The sequence below is a fragment of the Erythranthe guttata genome, chromosome 13, assembly GCF_056151865.1.
Source record: "Erythranthe guttata isolate IM_541 chromosome 13, IM_541, whole genome shotgun sequence".
NCBI classification, from domain to species: Eukaryota; Viridiplantae; Streptophyta; class Magnoliopsida; order Lamiales; family Phrymaceae; genus Erythranthe; species Erythranthe guttata.
Window position 1 is genome coordinate 561,793 of NC_142545.1, and position 22,226 is coordinate 584,018.

General features: G+C 33.9%; 4 protein-coding genes across 11 annotated transcripts; 2 read left to right on the forward strand and 2 right to left on the reverse strand.

Moving 5' to 3' along the window:
• Positions 1-86: 86 nt before the first annotated feature.
• Positions 87-6,700, reverse strand: FHY3 (far-red elongated hypocotyls 3). Of its 8 annotated transcripts, none has more exons than XM_012975440.2 (9): positions 6,444-6,700; positions 1,973-4,214; positions 1,837-1,893; positions 1,454-1,525; positions 1,299-1,367; positions 855-923; positions 699-746; positions 520-600; positions 87-392 (listed from the first exon to the last, which is right to left on the reverse strand). In XM_012975440.2, exons 2-8 carry the CDS (start codon positions 4,139-4,141, stop codon positions 544-546), a joined length of 2,541 nt encoding a protein of 846 aa, XP_012830894.1. In that variant the 5' UTR covers positions 4,142-4,214; positions 6,444-6,700; the 3' UTR covers positions 87-392; positions 520-543. The 8 variants fall into 8 exon arrangements, with proteins under 8 accessions (XP_012830894.1, XP_012830893.1, XP_088667756.1 ...); XM_012975439.2 differs by having other exon boundaries at positions 699-776; XM_088811630.1 differs by having other exon boundaries at positions 1,973-4,187; positions 6,444-6,622.
• Positions 6,701-8,040: 1,340 nt separating this feature from the next.
• Positions 8,041-10,635, forward strand: LOC105951862 (signal recognition particle 14 kDa protein). The gene is made up of 4 exons (XM_012975320.2): positions 8,041-8,173; positions 8,883-8,976; positions 9,365-9,474; positions 10,269-10,635. The coding sequence occupies exons 1-4, from the start codon at positions 8,078-8,080 to the stop codon at positions 10,434-10,436; spliced, it is 468 nt and encodes a 155-aa protein (XP_012830774.2). The 5' UTR covers positions 8,041-8,077; the 3' UTR covers positions 10,437-10,635.
• A 686-nt stretch (positions 10,636-11,321) lies between these two features.
• Positions 11,322-16,922, forward strand: POP2 (Pyridoxal phosphate (PLP)-dependent transferases superfamily protein). The gene is made up of 18 exons (XM_012975443.2): positions 11,322-11,549; positions 12,532-12,665; positions 12,819-12,903; positions 12,997-13,069; positions 13,497-13,594; positions 13,684-13,776; positions 13,907-13,980; positions 14,070-14,108; positions 14,207-14,295; positions 14,381-14,457; positions 14,848-14,922; positions 15,129-15,260; positions 15,354-15,441; positions 15,561-15,639; positions 15,870-15,960; positions 16,071-16,149; positions 16,259-16,374; positions 16,624-16,922. The coding sequence occupies exons 1-18, from the start codon at positions 11,508-11,510 to the stop codon at positions 16,696-16,698; spliced, it is 1,539 nt and encodes a 512-aa protein (XP_012830897.1). The 5' UTR covers positions 11,322-11,507; the 3' UTR covers positions 16,699-16,922.
• Positions 16,923-17,533: 611 nt separating this feature from the next.
• Positions 17,534-18,087, reverse strand: LOC105951863 (uncharacterized). The gene is made up of 2 exons (XM_012975321.2): positions 17,918-18,087; positions 17,534-17,812 (listed from the first exon to the last, which is right to left on the reverse strand). The coding sequence occupies exons 1-2, from the start codon at positions 18,017-18,019 to the stop codon at positions 17,702-17,704; spliced, it is 213 nt and encodes a 70-aa protein (XP_012830775.1). The 5' UTR covers positions 18,020-18,087; the 3' UTR covers positions 17,534-17,701.
• Positions 18,088-22,226: the final 4,139 nt, after the last annotated feature.

A 22,226-nucleotide genomic window follows, 5' to 3' on the forward strand; every position in this document is an offset into this window, starting at 1 on the left:
ATTAAATTAATGAACAATTAGTAATTAATAATTACCTAAAATGATGAAGTAGGGACTAATAATATGAGACAGCAAAAACACTGAACTTGGACAAAGCATTCTATTTCTATTTCTTGCATATACCTTTCTAGTTTTCACAACAAACAACCACATTCTTAATTATACTTCAAAACAATTTTCTCTCATTTTCGGGTTCCTAATTACCATGATGAATTAACTAGTAATACACAGCTAAAATCAACTACAACATTAAATCACAATAACACATGATTCATTCACTACCACCAAACGGAACGAAGAGATAAATAATCTTCTCTGGCAATTCTTTTCACTCAGGATATACTAATCTTGTATTAACATTAAGTCACCGATAACTCTATTCCACAACTCTTCTGCAGAACAAAGTAAATAATATGTCAGTTTTTATATATATATATATATATATATATATATATATATATATATATATAGACAACAATTGAACAAAAACATTCGGACCATAACAAGATAGAGTCAAACCTTAATAGTCGAGGAAGATAGTTCTCAAGCATGTCTTGTTGCGTCATCGTGCAACTGTGCAGGTCTCACGTTTGGATCCTCCTGCCAACGGAGCAATAATAATAATAAATAAATAAGCTGCAAATTAGCAAAAGAAATAAAATACATTATTATCAACTTCTGTCGTATGGGAAACTAACCCGAATACCGTATCCGAAACTTGGAGTGCGGAAAAAATCCATTTGCCCCTTAAAGAATGAAAACGGTGGACATTTTTGCTAACAAATTAAAATTATATTGAATAGTCAAGAAAAAAAATAGAAAAACAAACAAAAGGATAACGAAAAACCAAATACCAGTCCATGTATGGCTGGTTGAGTGCCGTAATAACCGTCGTGGGTGGGTGCAATAGAGTTCAACTGGCCCTACAGAAGATCATATAACATGAGAATTAAATTATCACACAAGTACTTATAGTACAGTTAGGCCTCTGTCGGAATAAGGATAGAACTTGGTCGACAATATAATCAAGGTGTGTGAAATGGTTGAGGTTTAGGTTTGCAGCCCATGACTAAATACGGGCCCAGATTAAATCATGCATATGAATGATATTTAGTCCAACATCCGCCCTTATTATTACCCAATACGAGGATTGTATATCATAAATCACAAACATGAGATAATCGCGTATCACATTACCATGGACAATGTAATCACATTCAATGCAATCAATCCTATCAATATTCGCAAACAAGGCCTCGGTAATTAATTGTACTGATAGTCATGATTAGATGACATACCAGTCCCTGAATGGTCTGCTGGTTCCCATAGTAATTATCGCGTGCAGGACCCATTAAGTTAAGTTGTACCTTAGAAAAAACACAAGACCGCAATTTGTGAATAGAGAGGAGTTCAAAGCTCGATCATCGTACATGACTTTGGCTAGATTTCTTACCATTCCTTGGACACTTTGTTGAGGACCAAAAAATCCATCAAGATTGACTGGTCGAGAAGAGCTCAGTTTCTCCTACAAAACATCATTTGATTTAGCAAAAACAAACACTGTTTCTATCTTGCAGATACTATGAGCTGACAAAATGCTGCGTTTTCTAATTTCAGGTCAAGTACACGGAGTCTTATTTATGTAGACAATATTTGCTACTAACGTATTTTTGTTAATGACCACCTCAACCAAAAGTTTAAGCTGCAAGTGAGATGAATAATTTGATATTTATATCTCCAACATTTTTTTTTTCTGAAAAAGCAGATTAATATCAGCTAATACTCCTTTAGGTTGAAACATAAAATATATACATCTGAGATGATGAAGGGACAAACCATTTGTTGCATGCTTTCTGTTGCACCAACTGTTATAACATCTTGCTCCATATTTACCTGCAAGATCCGATAACATATCAGTTATAAGAAAGGAGAGCATAAAAAACAGAATATGCCACTTCGAGCCGAGACAAACCTTTCTTTTCTTAGTCGTAGTATTATTCTTCTTCTTATTTGTCTTGCTCAAACTTCCACTCTGAATATCTTCTTCGATACACAGAATACCCGGCGAGGCTGAAGGTCCAGCTTCTAGAAGATTCCTATTGCAGTTGTTAGCATTCAAACAATTCTCAAAAGCATCCTCAAGTGCGCGAAGTGTCATATTATAACTCTCCTGCGATAACGATCCTTCTTCACCCAATTTTATCGCCTTTTGACAAAGATCATTGTACCGTTGCAGCCTCGTCTGCGCCATTTCAGACCCTTCTCCCATAGAGTATCTACTCTTAGCATCTTTGGTCCATCTTTTCAAAATATACTGCATAGGAATCGTCGAAATACCGCAGATTTGAAGAACAATCATTGCATGCCTACATAAAAAACCTTTGAACTCAAATAATCGGCAAATGCAGGAAATTTCAGATTTCATTTCGTTCAACGTGACAACAAATTCTCGACTCGTCTCAAAATCTTGAACTTTAAAAGTAACGGTGGCATCAACTTGTTCCTCTCGTTTAGGAATACAAGCCACCGCCCCCAAAACCTCGACTTGAAATTTCCGAAAAACGGCATGTGTATAAAGCCCAGCCACATGCTTCTCAAATGGCGAAGGAGACTTCAAAACGGGTGGTTTATTCCATGTATCGGAAGATGCTTTCGCTTCCTCTTCATACCTATCTTGCAAAATTGTTTCGTATTGTTTTAAAAACTCTTGCACGGTGGTCTTTTTATGTACATACTTGTCGAAGAAAGAGTTCACACTCTCCGATCGTACACCTGTAGACATCCCAGCTAAGAACCCATCTTTCATAAAGTTAGGCACCCACTTTTCACGATCTTCGTACAATGACTGGATCAACTCATTTTCTTGTAGCTCAAATCTTTCCACCAGTTTATGCCACCTCTTTTCAAACTCATCATCGGTCCACGATCTGTAAACACATTTTTCAAATTTCAACATGAATTTCTCATTCTGCTTTATTACATGGCTCAATGTTTCTGAAACTTTCCCCGTGATGTTCCACAAACAGAAAAAATGAAGAGCCGACGGAAAAACATCGGATATTACAGACTTCATAGCCTCGTCTTGGTCAGTGATGATAATTTTCGGAGCTTGACCGCCCATTGCTTTCAACCATGTCTGCATCACCCACGAATATGTGCCTGCATTTTCGTCACATATCAACGCACATCCAAGCAACATGAACTGATAGTGCTGATTGACCCCAACAAAGAGAGCTAACGGCATTTTGTACTTGTTTCTTACATAGCTCGTATCGAAAGACACAACATCGCTAAAACTGGCGTAATCATGCCTGCTTTTAGCATCTACCCACAAAAAATTCTTCAGGCGTTGGTCTTCACCGGCATCTACTGCATAAAAGAAGTTAGAGTTCAGCCTCTGCATCTGGACGAAAAACTCGAGCAAAATATTCACATCTCCAGCATCCAATGCCGTATTCCTGGCCTTCTCAAATTGACTTCTTGGGTCGTGTTTAAGACCAACCGCACTTTTATATTCAGCAAACTGTCTCGCCATTGCAGCGTACATCCTTCTTGTCTGTTCGCTTACAGCTTGGGCAGGTAATAACTCATGGTTATGCTCTTTCTCAAATCTATGTATTATCCATTTCCCATCGGATCTTCTCTTAACATGCATGCTTGCTTTGCAATCTGTCTTGGCACATGCTCTTCGCCCCGTAGCATTCTCCGCATCCTGATTGGCTCCTTGCCTACTACGTGGACGGTTTAAAGATTTCTCGTACTCACGCTTTGTGCCATATCTAGAGCATGCAAATTTCGCATCAATGAATTCTCTCGATGTTTTCGATCTGCGGCTGTTTTGGATTGCAGTACTAAATCCGACAGATCGAGCATATTCCTGATAGAAAGCATATGCATCGCCGTGCGATCCAAATTCCATACCTGGAAGTGGCTCAAGAATTGTCACGTCTTTAAAATCTATGTCATTTAGGGGAGAGCCAACTTCCTCTTCGTCTTCAATGTGCAACTTCTCCTCAATATCTTCCACACTTCCCTCTATATTGAGGGGTTTTTCTTCCCCGTCTAGCATGACAACAATCCCGTTAGTTTCTTCTACTTCCTTATCTTGTTCTCCAGAATGCAATCTAAGATCTATATCCATGACAGTGCAGCCTGTTTTCTTACAGTTAAGTCTGTTGTGAGGCTATCTGAAAAGCAAACATCCGTTTGAGCTCCTATACAGCATTAAAAAAAAGATATTTCATGTTATTTTTTCACGCAACTGCAAAAATGTTGGAACAATCATATATCATACACTCAAAATATGCAACTTCACAACCACATCTATTTATATCACGTAAACAAGATATTTTGGAAAACTAAAGCCGCAACTCTTTTTTCCTATCCAGATAAGGCCAACTTTTTCAAATCATTATATTACATGCTTTCTATGTCGAAAATATACATAAGAAGCATTCATGATTCTACATATGGAGTACACTAAAAGACATTCCTACAGTACAAGCCTTTCTCAGTGTCATTCTAACTTCTAAAAGAAAAAAATTGCCTCAGCCCAAAAGCTCATCTTTTATGGATCAATATATACTTTTCAGTATGACAAGCTTAGAGGGCTGCGTTGTAATAACATATAAAGTTGGACTATTACAAGAAATTACCAATTATTGCATGATCCTTAGATTTAGTTGTTATTAAATAATAAATAATTAGCACTAATTCTAAAACCATATGAAGTCACATCTTATATTATTACTATGAATTTATTCGGACAATTATTTATTTCAGTTAAAATCGTATTCTTATTTTCTTTTCTGTCCTTTTTTCAGTTATCTTTTCACTTTCATTTTTCGCATTGTTTTTATTTTCCCTCTTTCTTCTCAGTTATCTCATTTTTTTTCCTTCTCACCCTCACGTGTCACGAAATTTCACCAACATTAGTAATTAACGACCACCATTAACCACTCCATCATTAGCATATGTAAAAATGAAGCCCGATGACCAAGTTTACAAATGAACAAATTCAAACCTGAAACGGACGTTCCGATTCTAAAAGAACAAGGAAGGGGGATTGGTAATCCAAATATAAACCGTTTCAAATTTTAATATAAGAAGCTTTATCCACACATTCTTCTCACTCCTCGTATTCGTCTCCCCTTTCCAAATCTAAATACGATATATAATTGATTCAAATGTACATAAATATGTAAGTTAGCCCATTGAAGGAGTATTTGGGATGTCATAAGTGTCTTCCTGTTTATAATCTACATACTGCTTTTCCTTTTGGTGGTGATGATATACGGAGAAAGCAAGAAGGAAGAAAGAAGACATCAGACTACAAGAAAAATGGGGATGGGAGAAAAAGAAATGAAAGGCAAAAGATGGTGATGTAAGTGGTGGCTCAAACGACCGTGGTGGCAGTTTTCTGCTTTCAGCCATTGAATTGTTTAAGGTTCTTGTTAAGCACATTGGAGAAGAGGGTATAACCATCCTTTTCATTTGAAAAGCTTAGCTAAGCATCACGGGTAAATCGATGTAAATAACCCATACAAAAATTACATGTTACACTTCAAAACCGAAACATACATGCAGAGGGGTAAACGCGAAAGTCAAAGTTTTGGATGCCAGTCATCTAACTCTCCATATCAAAACAAGTCCAGATTCTCTCATTTCCTCGAGGAATTGACAAAAAGGGGACAAATGAAGACATTTAAGAATTATAACTACAAAAGGACAAACAGCAACAAACAACTTGACACCAAGAATCTGAAGTTATGAATTGCGTATATAACTACAACTCACTGAACACACCAACTAAATTCATTAAGTGTCCAAGTTCGCAAAAGATAATGAACCACAATTAGTTGGAGTCGGCTTCTCCGTATATACATTCAATTCTGCCCCCCCCCCCCCCCCCCCCACCCCACCCCACCGCCTCTTTCTAGAGTAGGGGAAAACCAAGCCCTAATGGTAGCACATTTATTATACAGGTAGGAATATGTTCAAAATCAAAATTTCCAAACTAAGGTAAGAGCATTCAAACGTAAATATATTCAGGAAACAACTTTCTGCAACAAATAACAAAAGAATCAAGAAACCCTTTCACCAAAAGTCCACACAAACAAATTGGAGAAATGTTACTGTAAAACAAATAAGAAAATATGAATTTAGTTTCCGCTACAGCAAGAGAAGAAGTTCTTAAGAAAAAGACAATCTTCAAAACCCCACGATCAGGCAGACCCAATGCACATAGGGTTAAAGAGAGAGAAACAAAAAAAAAATCCAGAAAAGCTGCGTGATTCAATTGCAGGAAGGATTCAATTGCAGGAGGGAGTAATTGAATTATTCCTCGATCAATTAACAAAAAGACAAGTACTGAAAACTGAATTGACGCAGGAAAGAGGAGGAAGAAGATGGAAGGGGGTTAATGGAGACGAAGGGGTTTTTACCTGTAGTAGTTTTTATAGTGTTGTTGTTGTAGTTGGGATCTTCAGAGCTGCAAATCCACGCGATGGTTTGGGCGAGTCGACGAATTTTTCCCCCAAATTGGGAGATTAGGGTTCCCGAGAATTGATCTCCACTCGCTCTCCTTCAACACTCTCTCTCACTCGCTGCAATCTCTTTTTCCAGTTTTTCCTCTCTCTAGCGCGTGACTCGCTTTTCTACTGCCTCGCTCCACACACCCATTTTTCGTTTATTTTGTAATGAGTCCAAATTTCATTAATAGCCCCACATTTTAAAATTCTCTCACATTTTAGCCCCTTATTTATCAAATGTCTTATTTTAATTTTCAAAAACAAAATTCGTCTCACTATAACATTCAAATAATTACAATATTAAATTATAATTATTCTAGTTAAAATACTAGAAAGATTTTGAACTAAACACTGCCAAACCTCAATGATAAAAATAAATGAATATGAAATTATTATTATTATTATTATTATTATTATTATTATTATTATTATTATTTTTCTTTTTTCTTTTTTCTTTTTTTTTTGGTAACTTGATATATCCTTTAATATGATATATATTTTAATATGACATATAAATCACAAATAATCAAAGTATTGGGATTTTGTTTAATGTAATAATTATGAGAGTAAAATGAGGATTTTGTTTAATTTGGAAATCCACAAGACGCGAGGTCTCCAATAGACGTAAATTTGATAGACTCGTGTTCTTGATAGTTAATGGTGTGAAATTCTACAAAATAATCTCACTGAAAATTTACAGAAAAATGGTTTAAATGAAATTTTATGCAACTTCTAATAGTCACACTTATTTATCAAGTTCATATTTATCCATGTATTTTAGGTGTATTTGGAACATAATATTCGATTTAGCATATTTCGATCCAATTTTTTTAATGTTTGAAATAATATTTTCATTCTGAATTTCAAGTATTACGATGTTAATTTTTGTTTTTTTGAAAATTACAAACATATGAATATATATTGTATAGTATATGGATTTTTATTGATTTTTTTTTTCTGTCGATTTGATTGTTGAATAAGTTCTAACGCTCCATTTCTGAATTTTGACTTTTGAAATTTTAAATATTTAAATTTAAATTATTTTCGAACATTAGAATATTTTTTGAAAATTTGAAATTCGCTCGATCTTTCACTTTTGCTTCTAATGGCAAATATCGTCCAATTGCACGCGTGTACAAGGTCTTTCTGTACTTCCTCCTAGTTAACCGGTGCACAAGTAATTTACGGTAAATTACAACCAACCCCTTGAGGTAAGGTCTATTTATGAATAAAAAAACCTCATTTTCCATTATTACATCCACGATCCACCCCTGCAGTTTGTATATTTCTTACATTAACAACATTTTATAGGAGGATGAATGTAAGAAATTTTCAAACTACGGAAGTTTGAATATAATTTCCAAAAAAACAAAGGGGTTTTTTGTAATTACACTTTATCTCAGGGAGGTAGTTGTAATTTAGCCAGTAATTTAAGACCTATGATGAAACATATGTTTTGGGCCTTAATGAAAGAAAACAGGCCCATTAAAGTTTTAGATTTAGAGTATTGCATAACATATAAATTAATTTTCCAAATAAAAATTTCAATGAAAATAAAATTAAAGGAGGGGTTTGGAAATTCCGCACTCTTCTTCCACAAACAATCAGCTCTCCTCAACTCCCACACCCAATATACTGAAATGGTAATTTTCTCCCTATGATCTTTATATATATTAATCCCTGTATTTTTTTTGTAATTAATTGGCAGTTTTTTGTGCGTGTTTTTGGTGTTGATCTGTCTTCTCTGCGCAAAAACTATATTTAAAAAAAAAATAAAAAATTATTTTTAATTGGGTTTGAATTATTTGGGGGGTTATGATGCATTTTTTATTGCAATTCTCCATGATTTATCTAATTTATTACTTATTTGGCAACTTTGATTACCGATTTTTGTTTGTGAGAGTGTGAATTATCAATTAGGGTTGTTGAGAATTAAGTGCGAGTTTCGGATTTTATGCATTGATCTATGCTTCAATTCTACGGTGAATTTTGTATGTGGTTTCTTCGTTTTAGGGCTTTTAGAACAGTACATTTTATTTGTCAATATATATATATATATTAAGATGACAAGTTTCAATTATTTCGATTATTTTGTATTATTTCGATTATCCGAACCTTGCCGATTGCCAATGCATGCGGGTGAGGGTTTGGCGGAAACAAGGAATATTCATATCTGAAATTTCATAAAGAGAAAAAAAAAATCTTAATTAATTTTCTTTTAGAAAAAAAAAATCTTAATTAATTATTGCAGCATGTTTACTAGGGCTCGTGTACTATAATCTAATATATGCGACGAAAAGTGCGCGGTGGAATAAGATACTAATTTTGTTAATTTTTCATGTTGTTGTGTAGGTACGTTTACAGCCCGATCCCTTCCTCAATGAACTTACGAACATGTTTGAGCGAACTACTGAAAAAGGCTCTGTTTGGGTTACTCTGAAGCACTGTGAGTTTTCATTCCCTATGGCCTTGTTTGTAAATGCAGAATAATATTAATTAAATCGATTGAATTGGTTAGATTATCCTTTATTTGAAATTTGTGATAATATAATCCTTGTCTCGCGTAATAATGTCCTTCATAGAATTGTGTGATAATCGGGTTGAGTTTAGATTGGACTAAACATCCTTAACATAGTTGATTAATATCCTCCCTCGTTTTTCAAGTCCTATCCTAATTCCCAAACGAGGCTTATAAGTGTATAAGGCTGCTAAAGCGATGGAAGTTATAAACGTCTTGCATTTTTTTATACACCTCTCTGTCAGATAATAATCTTGTAATAGAATGTGCTGTTTGAAATCGACAACCTTAGATTGTTTCTTTGCTTGCTCTCCAGCTTCAGACAAGTCTAAGGTTAAAATAAATAAGATGAAGACAGCTGGAGAAAAGATCGAGTACAAGTGCCTCGTACGAGCTACTGACGGCAAGAAGACCATTTCGACAATGGTATAAATTCTATAACCACTCCCTTTTTACGTTTTTTTATATTTTAATACCCATTTACATGGGAGTGTGATTTATCCCCGACTCCCTGTCGTATTATTCAAGGGCAAATTACGGCCACCCCCTGAGGTATGGCCAAATTACGAAAACCCCCCTCTTGTTTGGGTAATTACAGCCACCCCCTCTTTTAAATATTTTCACATTAAATTCATGTAATTCGGTTATTTACCGGACCAAATCGTATATTCAGTTCGGTAGTATGAAATGTTGGCGAACCGAAATTTCGGTTCGGTTCGGTTTTACCGATTAAACATCCCTAAATTTACCTCTGGAGGGGTATTTCCCTAGTTGAGGGGGTGGCTGTAATTACCCAAACATGAGGGTGGTTTTCGTAATTTGACCATAACTTAGGGGGGTGGCCGTAATTTGCCCTATTATTCAGTGACTTATTCAGTTGCCTCTGTTTTCCTACAAAAAATAGTTTTTAACTACTCAATCTCTCCGGTTCTTGAACATTTAATTCTTTTTCGTTTCAGTATAAATAATTTGTTAGTTTAAGTTTATCTGGTGTTTATCATTACACAATCAATCGAGGAGTTCATCTAGTTCTTTTTGTTTGTAATATGATTTAGAAACCAGTTTCTTGTTTTTATTCTGATTTAAGTGCAACCCGCAACAAAATTTTCTTCGTGGAATGCTGTACAGTTTGCTTGATTTTTTGTTATTTAATATTAATTAAAAATTGATATCATTTATATTCGTAGATAAAAAACATGTGGGTTTTGTCTGAACGACAGGTTGGTCAGAAAGATCATTCTCGATTTCAGTCGAGTTATGCAACTATTCTGAAAACCCGAATGACTGCATTGAAGAAGAGGGAGAGAAAAGATAGACGAAAGACAGCAGATTCTGATAAGAAACAAGATCCTAAGAAGCCATCTTCTGCTGCTAAACCCTCTAACTAAACCGGATTTTCTTGATTTATTCTCTTTTTTTTAAACAATTTTGTCATTATATTTATAATAAGATTCTCTTTTATATATATATACATATATATGACTTAAAACACTTATTCTTACATATTTTTGGTTGTGGTGTAAATTTTTTGGCTATGTTGAAAGCATTTTTGGAGGCTATCGCTATTTCGTTTTGGGATCGCTTCAATTTATATCTCTAATTTTTGTTGTGAATTGGTTTTAATTTTTGAAAAGTACTCACTGAACGATTAACCTCTCGAACGAGAGTGTAACGCGATCCATACAATTTATAATTTGGGACTTCGGAAAAAAAATCCCCTCTCTAATTTTCATGGCATTGATGTTTGTTACCGCATCTATTTTCCATTGACAGATAAGGAGGTTGCTATTTGCAAAGGGACTTTGTTACCGCATATATTTTTTTTTTGAAGAATTCCGTGTTGTAGAACACGAAGCTTCTGAAGAAGGTTTTTGTACAAAAAACATCGAACAACTTATTTTGACCTCGTAATCGTAATCCAAATCAGCCATTACAATTGTTGTTGCTCTTCGTCGAAAATATTTGCAATACGAGTTTCACAGTCTCAAAATTTCAGTTCGATTTGTTAAAAGTATAGTGAAATAATGAATAAAATCATGTCGGCAACAAATAGAAGTTTTGCTGCAATTAGGATTTTAGTAAAAAAATATGAAATATATATGAGCAATCAAATCAAGGAAAATATATTTAAATGAAGTAAACGAATATTTTTCTGCAAAAAATAAGGAGTTATTTAAGTTTGAAGTTGTTGTGTGGGGGCTTTTTCGTCATTTCACAAAGAAGATTACGTCACGGCTGTTTTGACTGAATATGTCAATCACGAACGTTTCTTTGTCCATATTTAAGACCCCCATTTGCATTATTTAAAATCGTCGTTTTGCTGAGAGTGTGAGTCGTGCTTGCAATCATCTCTCTCTACTCTCTCTCTCTACTCTCTCACACACACTGAACGCGCACAGTAATTGACACGATCGTACAATTATTGTTCATCAGAAGATCTTCAATTGGAAAAAGTGACGATGCATCGTCTTCTTCGATTGACTCTCAGGAACGCCAGCCAGGTTTCCAAACGCTACTTCTCTCTCTCTCTCTCTCTTAATTTTCCCAACATATATATTCATGTTTCTGTGTGTGGATACGCCGTCGTATTGTATCTAGTAGAGGTGTATCTATCTATCTCTCTACTATCTGTCTGTGTAATATGAATTAAATTTTTTTCCTGCATTTTTTCGTAGTTTGTTTTTCTGCTATAGAGATTTTGTTGCTGATTGTTGATCGATGTTTACACGCATATGAACTCGGTTTTCTTTGCTTTCTAAAATGTACAATTATAAGTGAAGTGTATCGATGGATTTCACCATGAAATTAATTTATTTGGGCTTTTTACGCATATGAATTAATTGTGTATGCTAGGTTATTTGATAGTACCTTAACGCTGCAGCCACCATTTTTCTCCCCAATTTAAACCTTTTTTTGGGGTCAATTTACGAAAAAACCTCTCTTATTTGGATAATTACATCTACCCCTCAACTATGATTTTTTCTTACACCTCCACCCTTATGGTGTCAAATTTAACATAATCATCATGAATTTGTGCAATGTGCTCTACTTTGTACTTGTTTTGTGTAAAAATACAGTTTCTGATGCACCACAATCTGATATATACAAGCCAAAAAACACATATTATGATCATCTTGCTTCAAAATGTGGAGTTCGAATGAGATAAAACGGGTACAAAAGTGATAATATTCCATATAATCTCGAAGATTCCACTAAATTTGAAACTGCAATGGTGGACGTGTAAGAAGATTTATAGTTGAGGGGTGGTTGTAATTACCCAAACATGATGGGGGTTTTCGTAATTTGACCACACCTCAGGGGTGGTTGTAATTTACCCTTTTTTTATGACAGTTTTTCCATTAATTTCATATTATAGTTTCTGAATTTTTAACCATGTGCATTAACATCCTGAATACATTCTTGTGCTGCTTTTTTCTGGCTTTTAAACTTAGTTTTCTCACATTCGACACTGCAATTTTACAGGCTGGTTACTGCGTGAAGGAAATTTCAGCCGGTAAAAATTTGCCGATAAATGTAATTCAACCTCCTCTACTTGCAAAATCATACAGTACAGAGGCATATTTGCAGAAGGATCCTCCAACAACAGATGATAAAGGGTATGCACGTCTTTTTTTTTTTGCCCCCCATAACAACAGCATACAGCTCTTGAATCTTGATTCCAGTTAGAATGTTTCTATTTCTATTGATTTTATAAATTATTCAATAAACACAAAGTACTGATTATCACCATTTCCTTTTGTCGTACTTAGCTTCAAGGGGCATGATATGCTGGCGCCTTTTACAGCTGGATGGCAAACTACAGATTTGCATCCTCTAGTAATCGAGAAGTCAGAGGTACTGTAGTCGGTTCTTACATTTCAAGTTTCTTACAAAGATTTCCACCTCCTAAACTGGAAGTGTTACATTCCCCCCTTTTTTTTTTTATAGGGATCATATGTTTACGATACCAATGGGAAGAAGTATCTTGATTCTCTTGCTGGTTTATGGTGCACGGCTCTCGGTATACACAATATCAATCCTCGATATTTCCAAATATTTTCTTGCTGTTAACAGTGTTTATGTATTAATGGAAAATGATAGGTCTGTATAACTATATTATGCAAAGATGTCTTATTAATGTAGTATGATCAAATACGGCATTTAACAAATTGATTTAAGAAACGAGTAAACGCATCCTAAATTAGTTTTTGAAACTACGGACATAACTACTCTGAATGTATTGAAATTTTGTTTCTTGGTTATCTTCTCCAAGTGATACCTTTTCACTTTGAGGAATTATCGAAAGAAAATATCATAAGCATTAAAGTTGTTCTTTTTGCATATACGTAAAAGAATAACTATCATCCATTTTTACATGTATCAGAATAGTGATCGCTCAATCGTTTACTTATTTTGCTTATGCTTATGTATTCTTGTGTTATTTTCAGGTGGGAGTGAACCTCGTCTTGTTGATGCTGCAATAAAACAACTAAACACGCTGCCATTTTACCACTCCTTTTGGAATCGAACCACAAAACCCTCTTTGGTAAAGCAACTTGTTTTTTTTATTATTATTTGAAGATGCGAATCCCGAAATTTGGATTTCATCATCAATACTTCTGTATGAATATTCAGGATCTTGCTAAGGAACTTTTGGAGATGTTTACTGCAACTAAAATGGCTAAGGTCTTCTTCACAAATAGTGGATCAGAAGCCAATGATTCACAGGTTATTTGATCGTCTTTAATATACACTGAATTGCACGTGTTATGATAGATACTTGATTCTTCAAAACTAGATTCTACTGTGCATAAACTATTAGTTTTTTCTTTCTTTTTTTTTTAACTTTTTATTGCAGGTGAAGCTGGTTTGGTATTACAATAACGCTCTTGGACGGCCAAACAAGAAAAAGTTCATTGCTCGTGCAAAATCGTATGTATATTTTTTGTATTACTCTTTTTTTGGTTTAGTTTTTGAGTAAACCCTCTTTTCTCATTTTCAATTTCCTTTTGCTGTTGCAGATACCACGGCTCAACTCTTATAGCAGCCAGTCTTTCAGGGTATTTTTATCAGCCTTCAAAACTTCACAATCATAACTGTTAATTTTTACGCAATGAAAATTAGTTAGTAATTAAATGATAATTCGGTTTTTTAACAGCTTGCCTGCACTACACCAGAATTTTGATCTGCCGGCTCCATTCATATTACATACTGACTGCCCTCATTATTGGCGCTATCATTTGCCAGGTTTTCCTTATATCCTTTTAAGTAAAATATCACGATTTCTTCTTTGGTCATATCAACTTTTTGAAATAATTATTTTTTTGTCCAGGTGAAACGGAAGAAGAGTTCTCTACCAGATTGGCCAATAACTTAGAAAATCTTATCCTCAAAGAAGGACCTGAGACGGTAACTGATATTCGTGATCTCTCTCTCTCACACACACACACACACAAGGATCTCTCTTTCTCTTTCTGTTTGTGTGTGTGTGTCTCTCTATTTGTGTGTGTCTCTCTCTCTCTCTCTCTCTCTCTCTCTCTCTCTCTCTCTCTCTCTCTCTCTCTCTCTCTCTCTCTCTCTCTCTCTCTCTCTCTCTCTCTCTCTCTCTCTCTCTCTCTCTCTCTCTCTCTCTCTCTCTCTCTCTCTCTCTCTCTCTCTCTCTCTCTCTCTCTCTCTCTCTCTCTCTCTCTCTCTCTCTCTCTCTCTCTCTCTCTCTCTCTCTCTCTCTCTCTCTCTCTCTCTCTCTCTCTCTCTCTCTCTCTCTCTCTCTCTCCTAATTAACAATGTAGTGTATTTCAGATTGCTGCTTTTATAGCCGAACCTGTTATGGGTGCAGGTGGTGTGATACCTCCACCAGCAACTTACTTTGAGAAGGTGAGTTTCTTGTGTAATTACCCTGTATTTACATAAGGAATAATACAGCTTCTGCATGGGGAGGATCGTGTGATATTGTATTCTTTAGTTTGCTTAAACTTTAAACTATCGTTTTCTCTCCAAAATATGCACATTTAGAAAATTACAATTTCCTACATAAATTTGTGTTCCAATCATCATGCAATTACTCTTACACATATTTGCAGATTCAAGCCGTCATAAAAAAATACGATATCCTTTTAATTGCTGATGAGGTTATATGTGCCTTTGGAAGGCTCGGAACAATGTTTGGCTGTGATAAATATGGAATCAAACCCGATCTCGTCTCTTTAGCAAAGGTAAACAAAAAACAAATGTCAGCGAAAAATGTAATAAAACCATTTGTCTTTTCCACATATTGCTTAATGTTTCTGTTGTATCGATAAACACAGGCTCTTTCTTCGGCATATATGCCAATTGGAGCTGTTCTTATCAGCCCCAAAGTCAACGACGTTATATATTCTCAGAGCAACAAGCTTGGTTGGTACCAACATTTTTTGTCGGACTCTGATAAATTCTTTAATATAAATTGATTTAATAATGATGGGTTTTTTTTTACGGTCACTATTATTATTAATTTTTCTTTTTGGCCGTTGAAGGTTCTTTCTCCCATGGATTCACTTATTCCGGACATCCTGTATCCTGCGCTGTTGCACTCGAAACACTCAAGATTTACAAGTATGTTTTTATGAATCTTTTCCTGTGAATTCAGCTTTTTTGGTTTTTTAATACTAATCTTGGATATTGAATTCATTGTCCATCTTGATATATGATGCTCGATTCTCTTGAACCTCTCTCTAAATCGAAGTAAAATAAAAATGTAAACTGAATATCCAGTAGTTCTGTTGGACAATTCGTAAATGCTTATTTATATCGGAACAAATTTTAAAATGCTTGCTCGTCTGCAGGGAAAGAAATATTCTTGATCAAGTAAATAAAATAGCTCCAAGATTTCAGGAAGGTGTGAAAGCATTCTCCAAAAGCCCCATCATTGGGGAGGTAGGATTAAACGTTCTATCCGTTTACTAAATAAATAATTTATTTTAATTGTCTCTTTTTTTTTTTTTTTATTGTTAATTTAACTCAAAGCACACTGCTTTATCTTGTAGATACGAGGAACCGGTTTGATTCTGGGTACAGAATTTGTAGATAACAAGTCGCCAAATGATCCTTTTCCTCCTGAATGGGGTATTTATTTGCCTCTCATTTTTTTCGATCAAATTTTTAATAAACCAATTTACTTTTTGTAATTTTACAAAAATAATCTTGTATGCTATTTATCGATTTTTTTTTTCAGGAGTGGCTGCTTATTTTGGAGCACAGTGCGAAAAGCTTGGGATGTTAGTACGTGTTGCCGGTGACAACATAATGATGTCACCTCCGTTTATAATGACTCTTGAAGAAGTTGATGAGGTAATAGATAATATACAGGCAAATGTTTTTTTTTCTTTTTTCTTTATTCAAGTTTTGTGAAAAAACCGTTAGGCTTGTTTTGATGAGCTCGAAACAAAACCTTTCGTTTTCCAAATAGCATATCTTTATTGAATACGAATATGTTTATTGACTTAAAACAAATGCTGTTATTTGCATGATTATGTGATGGAGGACTGATTTTTTTTCTTCTTTTTTTTTTTTTGTGTGTGTGTGTGTTTGATATTTCAGCTGATAGAAATATATGGGAAAGCATTGAAAAAGACAGAAGAAAGAGTGATCGAGCTCAAATCTCAGAAGAAGTAATATTTTGGTAATGGTGAAAAATTTGTAAAGAACACTCGGATCTTTTCTTTTCTTGCATTTCCTTTCTGTTGCAATAATAATTGCACAATAACCTTTGTTTTTATTTCATCTTTCTCTATTTATCTAAGATTGTCTTTTTTCTATTTAACGAACTTCATTTATGAAAAATGTTTGGTATAAAAAAAAAGGGTAAATTACGAAAATCTCCCTGAACTTAGGCTAAATTACGAGAAACGCCTCCAGCTATCCGTAATTACCGAAATTCTGCTCGTGTTTGTTTCCGTCTTACACAGACTACTTCCTCACGGTGTTATTTTTCACGGAATCTTTTTGTTTCTACGTATTTTTTCCTGAAAATGCCAATTATACCCCTGCAAACGTGAAATTTTTGTATCCTACTTTATAAAGAAAAAAATTACTTTCACGGTGGGTAACGGTAAAAGTTGTGAAAATGTTATTTAATTAGAATAAAGATTTCGTACAAAGACCCCCCTTAATGGTAACTTTTGCTTTAAGAAAGTAGCATACAAGTGTGTAGGGATAGAATAGGTATTTTTCGTGAAATATTCCATAAAATCAAGAAGATTTTGCGAAAAATCACTCTATAAGGGAGTCGGTGTAAGGTGGAAACAAATGTCAGGAAAGTTTTGATGACTACGAATAGGTTGGGGCAATTTTTCGTAATTTAGTCTAAGTTCATAAGATTTTTCGTAATTTACCATGAAAATTGAACTATACTAACAATCAATCATACCGAAAGGTTTCTATTGAATATTCTACATAGATAGTCAGTAAAAAACTAAAAAATATATTGGTTTGTATGAAATTTCATAGGTGTAATAATATTAGGTACATATTTAGATTGAAATTTCACACCAAATTTTGAGATTGAGCAACAAAACATAGTAAAAGAAGTGCAATAAATTCTCCAAACAAATAATAATAATAGTAATGAGAAATTTTGGCAGAAAGTTAATGAAAATATTGATGATGGTTTCAAATTTCAATATTTAGATTGCTTATCAGCCTTTCTCCTGGCCCTTCTCTCTCTAGAACTCAAAGATGACCTGAAACCAACTGAGTCTTCTCTCTCTTCCAAATCCTTGAATGATTTCTGTGTCACATTTATTTTTTATATTACATCAATAATAATTTCTGTGTCACATATTATTAATTTGTAGAGAGAGAAAGAGGAGAGAGAGAGAGAGAGATATTTTACCTCTCTGAGCTCAGAAAAGCTAACAACATAGAAAGTAAGAGCTGCAACTGCAACGATTCCCAATACCGGAAGACCCATCTGCTGTAGTACATTAATTTCCATTTTTTTTTTTTTTTTTTAATTTCAATGGCGATAAACAGAAGTTGTTGAAGGCTGATTTTGTTTAAATGGATAATGTTAATGCGAAAATTAACTAGTAGTCCCTAGGTATCCACAATTTTGCGAAAAAGCCACGCACTTTTTTTTTCTTTCGGTAAAGTCCCTCACAAAATTGTTTTCATTTGTTAAAAGTTGGGCCGCACAGAAATAAATTGGGCAATCTTTTGAGCCCTTTGGATATTGAAGAAATTTGATGGAGGGTAAAATGGAAATTAAATAAAAATATGATTGGAGCCTTTTATCCTTTGGCCCTTGGGCTGGAATGTAATTAATTGTAGTGTTTATTTACTGATTTTTGGGAAAATTAGCTAATACAAGCATTAACTACTCCAAATTATTCGTTTTGTTTTCAATATTACTATTTATTGTTATGAAACTTAAAGGTGTGGATGACCACCATTACACCACCATTACTCCCACTACCACCACCATAACTCCCACCATCATCTCCACCATTATTCATCATTAAAAGTGTTGTAACTCTTGACCTTTGAGAGGTCTTTCTTGTACTATATATACAACACAATGTAAATGTATTTGAGATACAAGAAGAAGAAGAGAAATACATATTGCATTCTCTCTATTTACTCTCTTATGTTCTCTTTGTTATGTTGTCTTCTTCTTCATTTTCTAACACGTTATCAGCACGATTGTTCTACCTAAATTTTCGAGTAAAGATAGTCCAAGGAAGATGACTCCTTAGCCATTGAAGATGAAAGGGAGTTGATTTTAAATATTTTATTCTTGTTTTGAATTGATAAAATATTAACCATCTTACTTTTGTTGTAGGTGATTTTTCGTGCAATTCACGAGTTTGTACTTCGATGTCTGTTTTGGACCTGATAATGTCCAAATTTCAGAAAATGCGAAATACGAAACTTGTAGCATTTTCTATTGGCTGTTCGGAACATTTTGAATCATCAAAATCGGATCTCGATCAAGAGATATATGCTTAAAATACTCAGACATGCCAGATCAGTCATTTGTGGTCATTTTGCAAGACTTTGAGTCCCGTTTCGGACCTGATATTTTCCGAATTTGATAAAATGTAAAATACGAAAGTTGTAGAACTTTCTGTTGGCTGTTCACAACATCTTGAAGCGTTGAAATTGGGTCTCGAATGAGAGAGATACAAGCAAATTACTCAGACATGACAAATTTGTCGTTTGTGGACATTTTTCAAGTCCACAAAATATTGAAATGAGAAAATTGATAATTGATCTAATCAATTTATGGCTTGAAGCCTAGATCACATTTTGAGACTATAAGTCTCAATAGAATATGATAGACTCAAAGTTTATGCGATAATACTCAAACTTAAGATTTGAGTTGATATGTATTTCTCATTCATATATAGTACTATTATTCTATGGTTAAGTACTATGATGATCTAAATCATATATATATAGGCTTGAGGCCTACATTGAGTACACAAAGTCAAGTTATAAACCTCATATATGTACTCGAAAAGATTATTTGTTGGTGATTCAATAATATGAAAAATATCACGAGGTTTGAAATTATCTTGAATGTTCAACAACAAAAAAAAACATGAGATGTGGATCATTTAAGTTGAAGATCCATTTATGTGTCATGAAAAAATAAACTATTTCATGTGGGTGATATATGTTTTGAAGTCACAAGCCACATACTTCATACTTAAATGTGGCTACAAGACACAAACAAAGTATTTTGTGCCATGAAAATACATATAAAAATTGGTGGCACGTGTCTTGCACAAACAAGTAAAAGTAAAATAAATATAGTTACTTATGGAGATATAAGAGAATATTCTCCAATATATATGACTTGAAATACTCCATCAAAATCCATACTTTGGATATATTTTATGCTCATGAAATAGCAACATGAGAACTAAAGTTGCTTTCATTGTAGCGAATCGAGAGAATATGAGGGCATATCGTATTTTAATACGAGTTGTGAGCTAAAATTGAAATATTATAAAGCTCGTTCAAGTTTTGTTATTCCATGAAGTGGATACAACAAATATTCAATATTTGAAGAGATGTCCTTGAGACAAATAGATATTTTGGTGCTTATTATATTACATTTTCTCTCTCATCATTAGAAGTGGAAGAGAGATGAGAAATATGAAAAATGTTGGTCATGAATTCATTTTATGATAAAACATTTTGATAAGTTTTATCAAGCACCAATATAAAAAATAACAAAAAATTGTGTCACATTTTGGATATGGCATATCTATCGCATGTTTTATTACATGTAGAATACAGTCGATTATTTATGCGATTAAATAATCCCTAATGGGAGATAATTATATGACATACTTTGTCAATTGTGTTTATATGAGACAATTTTCCCGCCGTTAGGGGGAGATTAGAAGCCGGTTTATTTACATGGAACGGCGTGAAATTATATAATATAATATGTCTCATCTTGGTTTGTGCATCAAAGAATTAACACACATTACAAAAGAATACATTGCAACAATCTTATAAGTAAAATGCGAGATGCATTGATTGAAAAATGTGTTGCAAATGAATACCCTAGAAGGGTGAAAAGAGAATGTCCGAGAAGGACATGTTGTAAATTGTGATTGCATCAAGAAGTCCCTTGAAGGGTGAATATGGTACACTAGCTAACCAATTATAATTTATGCATATAAGAGGGGGAGATATTTATGTTGGTTCGAATGATTAGCACCTCAAGAAGTGGGTGAATATCGTTTAACTAAAAGTCTGCTAGCGCTAGTAGCATTGTAATCTCATCCTATTATTTATCCCATTTGATGAAGGGAATCGTCTTACAGACAATGTTGGGGGACGACTCAACACTAATATCCATTAATATGATTTGAAAATATTTGCCAATTACGGTGGCATAAATCAAATTTATATTTGGATGAGAAATTCATTGATGATTATACGGTAGATACCGAAATCATTTACAATCGAACCGAAGTGCCAATAAAGAGTTTGGCAAATAAATCATGGTTAGCTTGCTCTTTACATGAAATAGAGAGATATTTGAGACTAGTAGTTCTCAAGTATTTGTTGTACCAATCTATCATTTTGAAGAATTAGATTATCTTTGAATTGATTTTCATGTACCAAAGTGATTTTATTAATATTGACTTTGAAAATATAGTGGACCTATAGTCCCTTATTACTCCCTCCATATTGTGAAACTTAAAAGCGCGCGTTTAAGTCCTTATCGGACATTTAGTGAAAGAAATAATGAGCTCAAGCACATAAAGTATTATGAAAACTTTATTGGTGCAAGATATAAAATTCTCTACAAGAGAAAAATACATGGTACATGAAAAATATAGATCTCTAGAAGAGATCGTACCCACGGAGGCTACTATCCCCATTTGTATGAATATAATTCTCCGAGGAGAATCCGGTACCGGAAAAGTGAAATAACAAGCGATGGCTTGATTATCTAGAAAATGGGGAGTACGAAGGATATTATTGATATATATGTGCGTGCAATTATTTTTAAACAGTGAAGAACTTGTATCTCATAAATGTAAATGCATGTCGACATCCAATTGGCCATATAGTTTGAAAACATATATGGCAATGAATATTTGAAATTAGAAATGAGATAATAAATTGCACATTGACTTGAAGTCAACACATATGAAGTTGTGGAGCCTTTAGTACAAAAGTGGGTAGTATTATCGCGTACATTTGAATACCTTTTTGAAAATATTTTATTATGAGAACGATGCAATCAATTTTCGGTATTCAAATGACTTGACATACAACATGTGTATACAAATACCGCATATCTATATGGATCATCAAATAATAACAATGAAGTAAATTCTTGAAAATATAGTGCTTGTAGCATATAATAAAAGGTCTCATGAGTTAGACCATTGTGATGATCCATACACAAATTAATAATTATGTTGGTATAGTCACTTTAGTGAATACCATATTAGAGAAATGAATAATCAAATGATTCGTTTATCGTATATATGTGTTAAGAACTAATTTTCTTAATATTATATTATGTTAAACTAAACTCATCTTACAAGCTATTTATACACAAATTATAATTAATTACACTTCAACTAATCATCTACCAACTAACCACATAATTATACTAATCTCCTACCTAACAACAACTTAATAAATATATATCTTCCAACACTCCC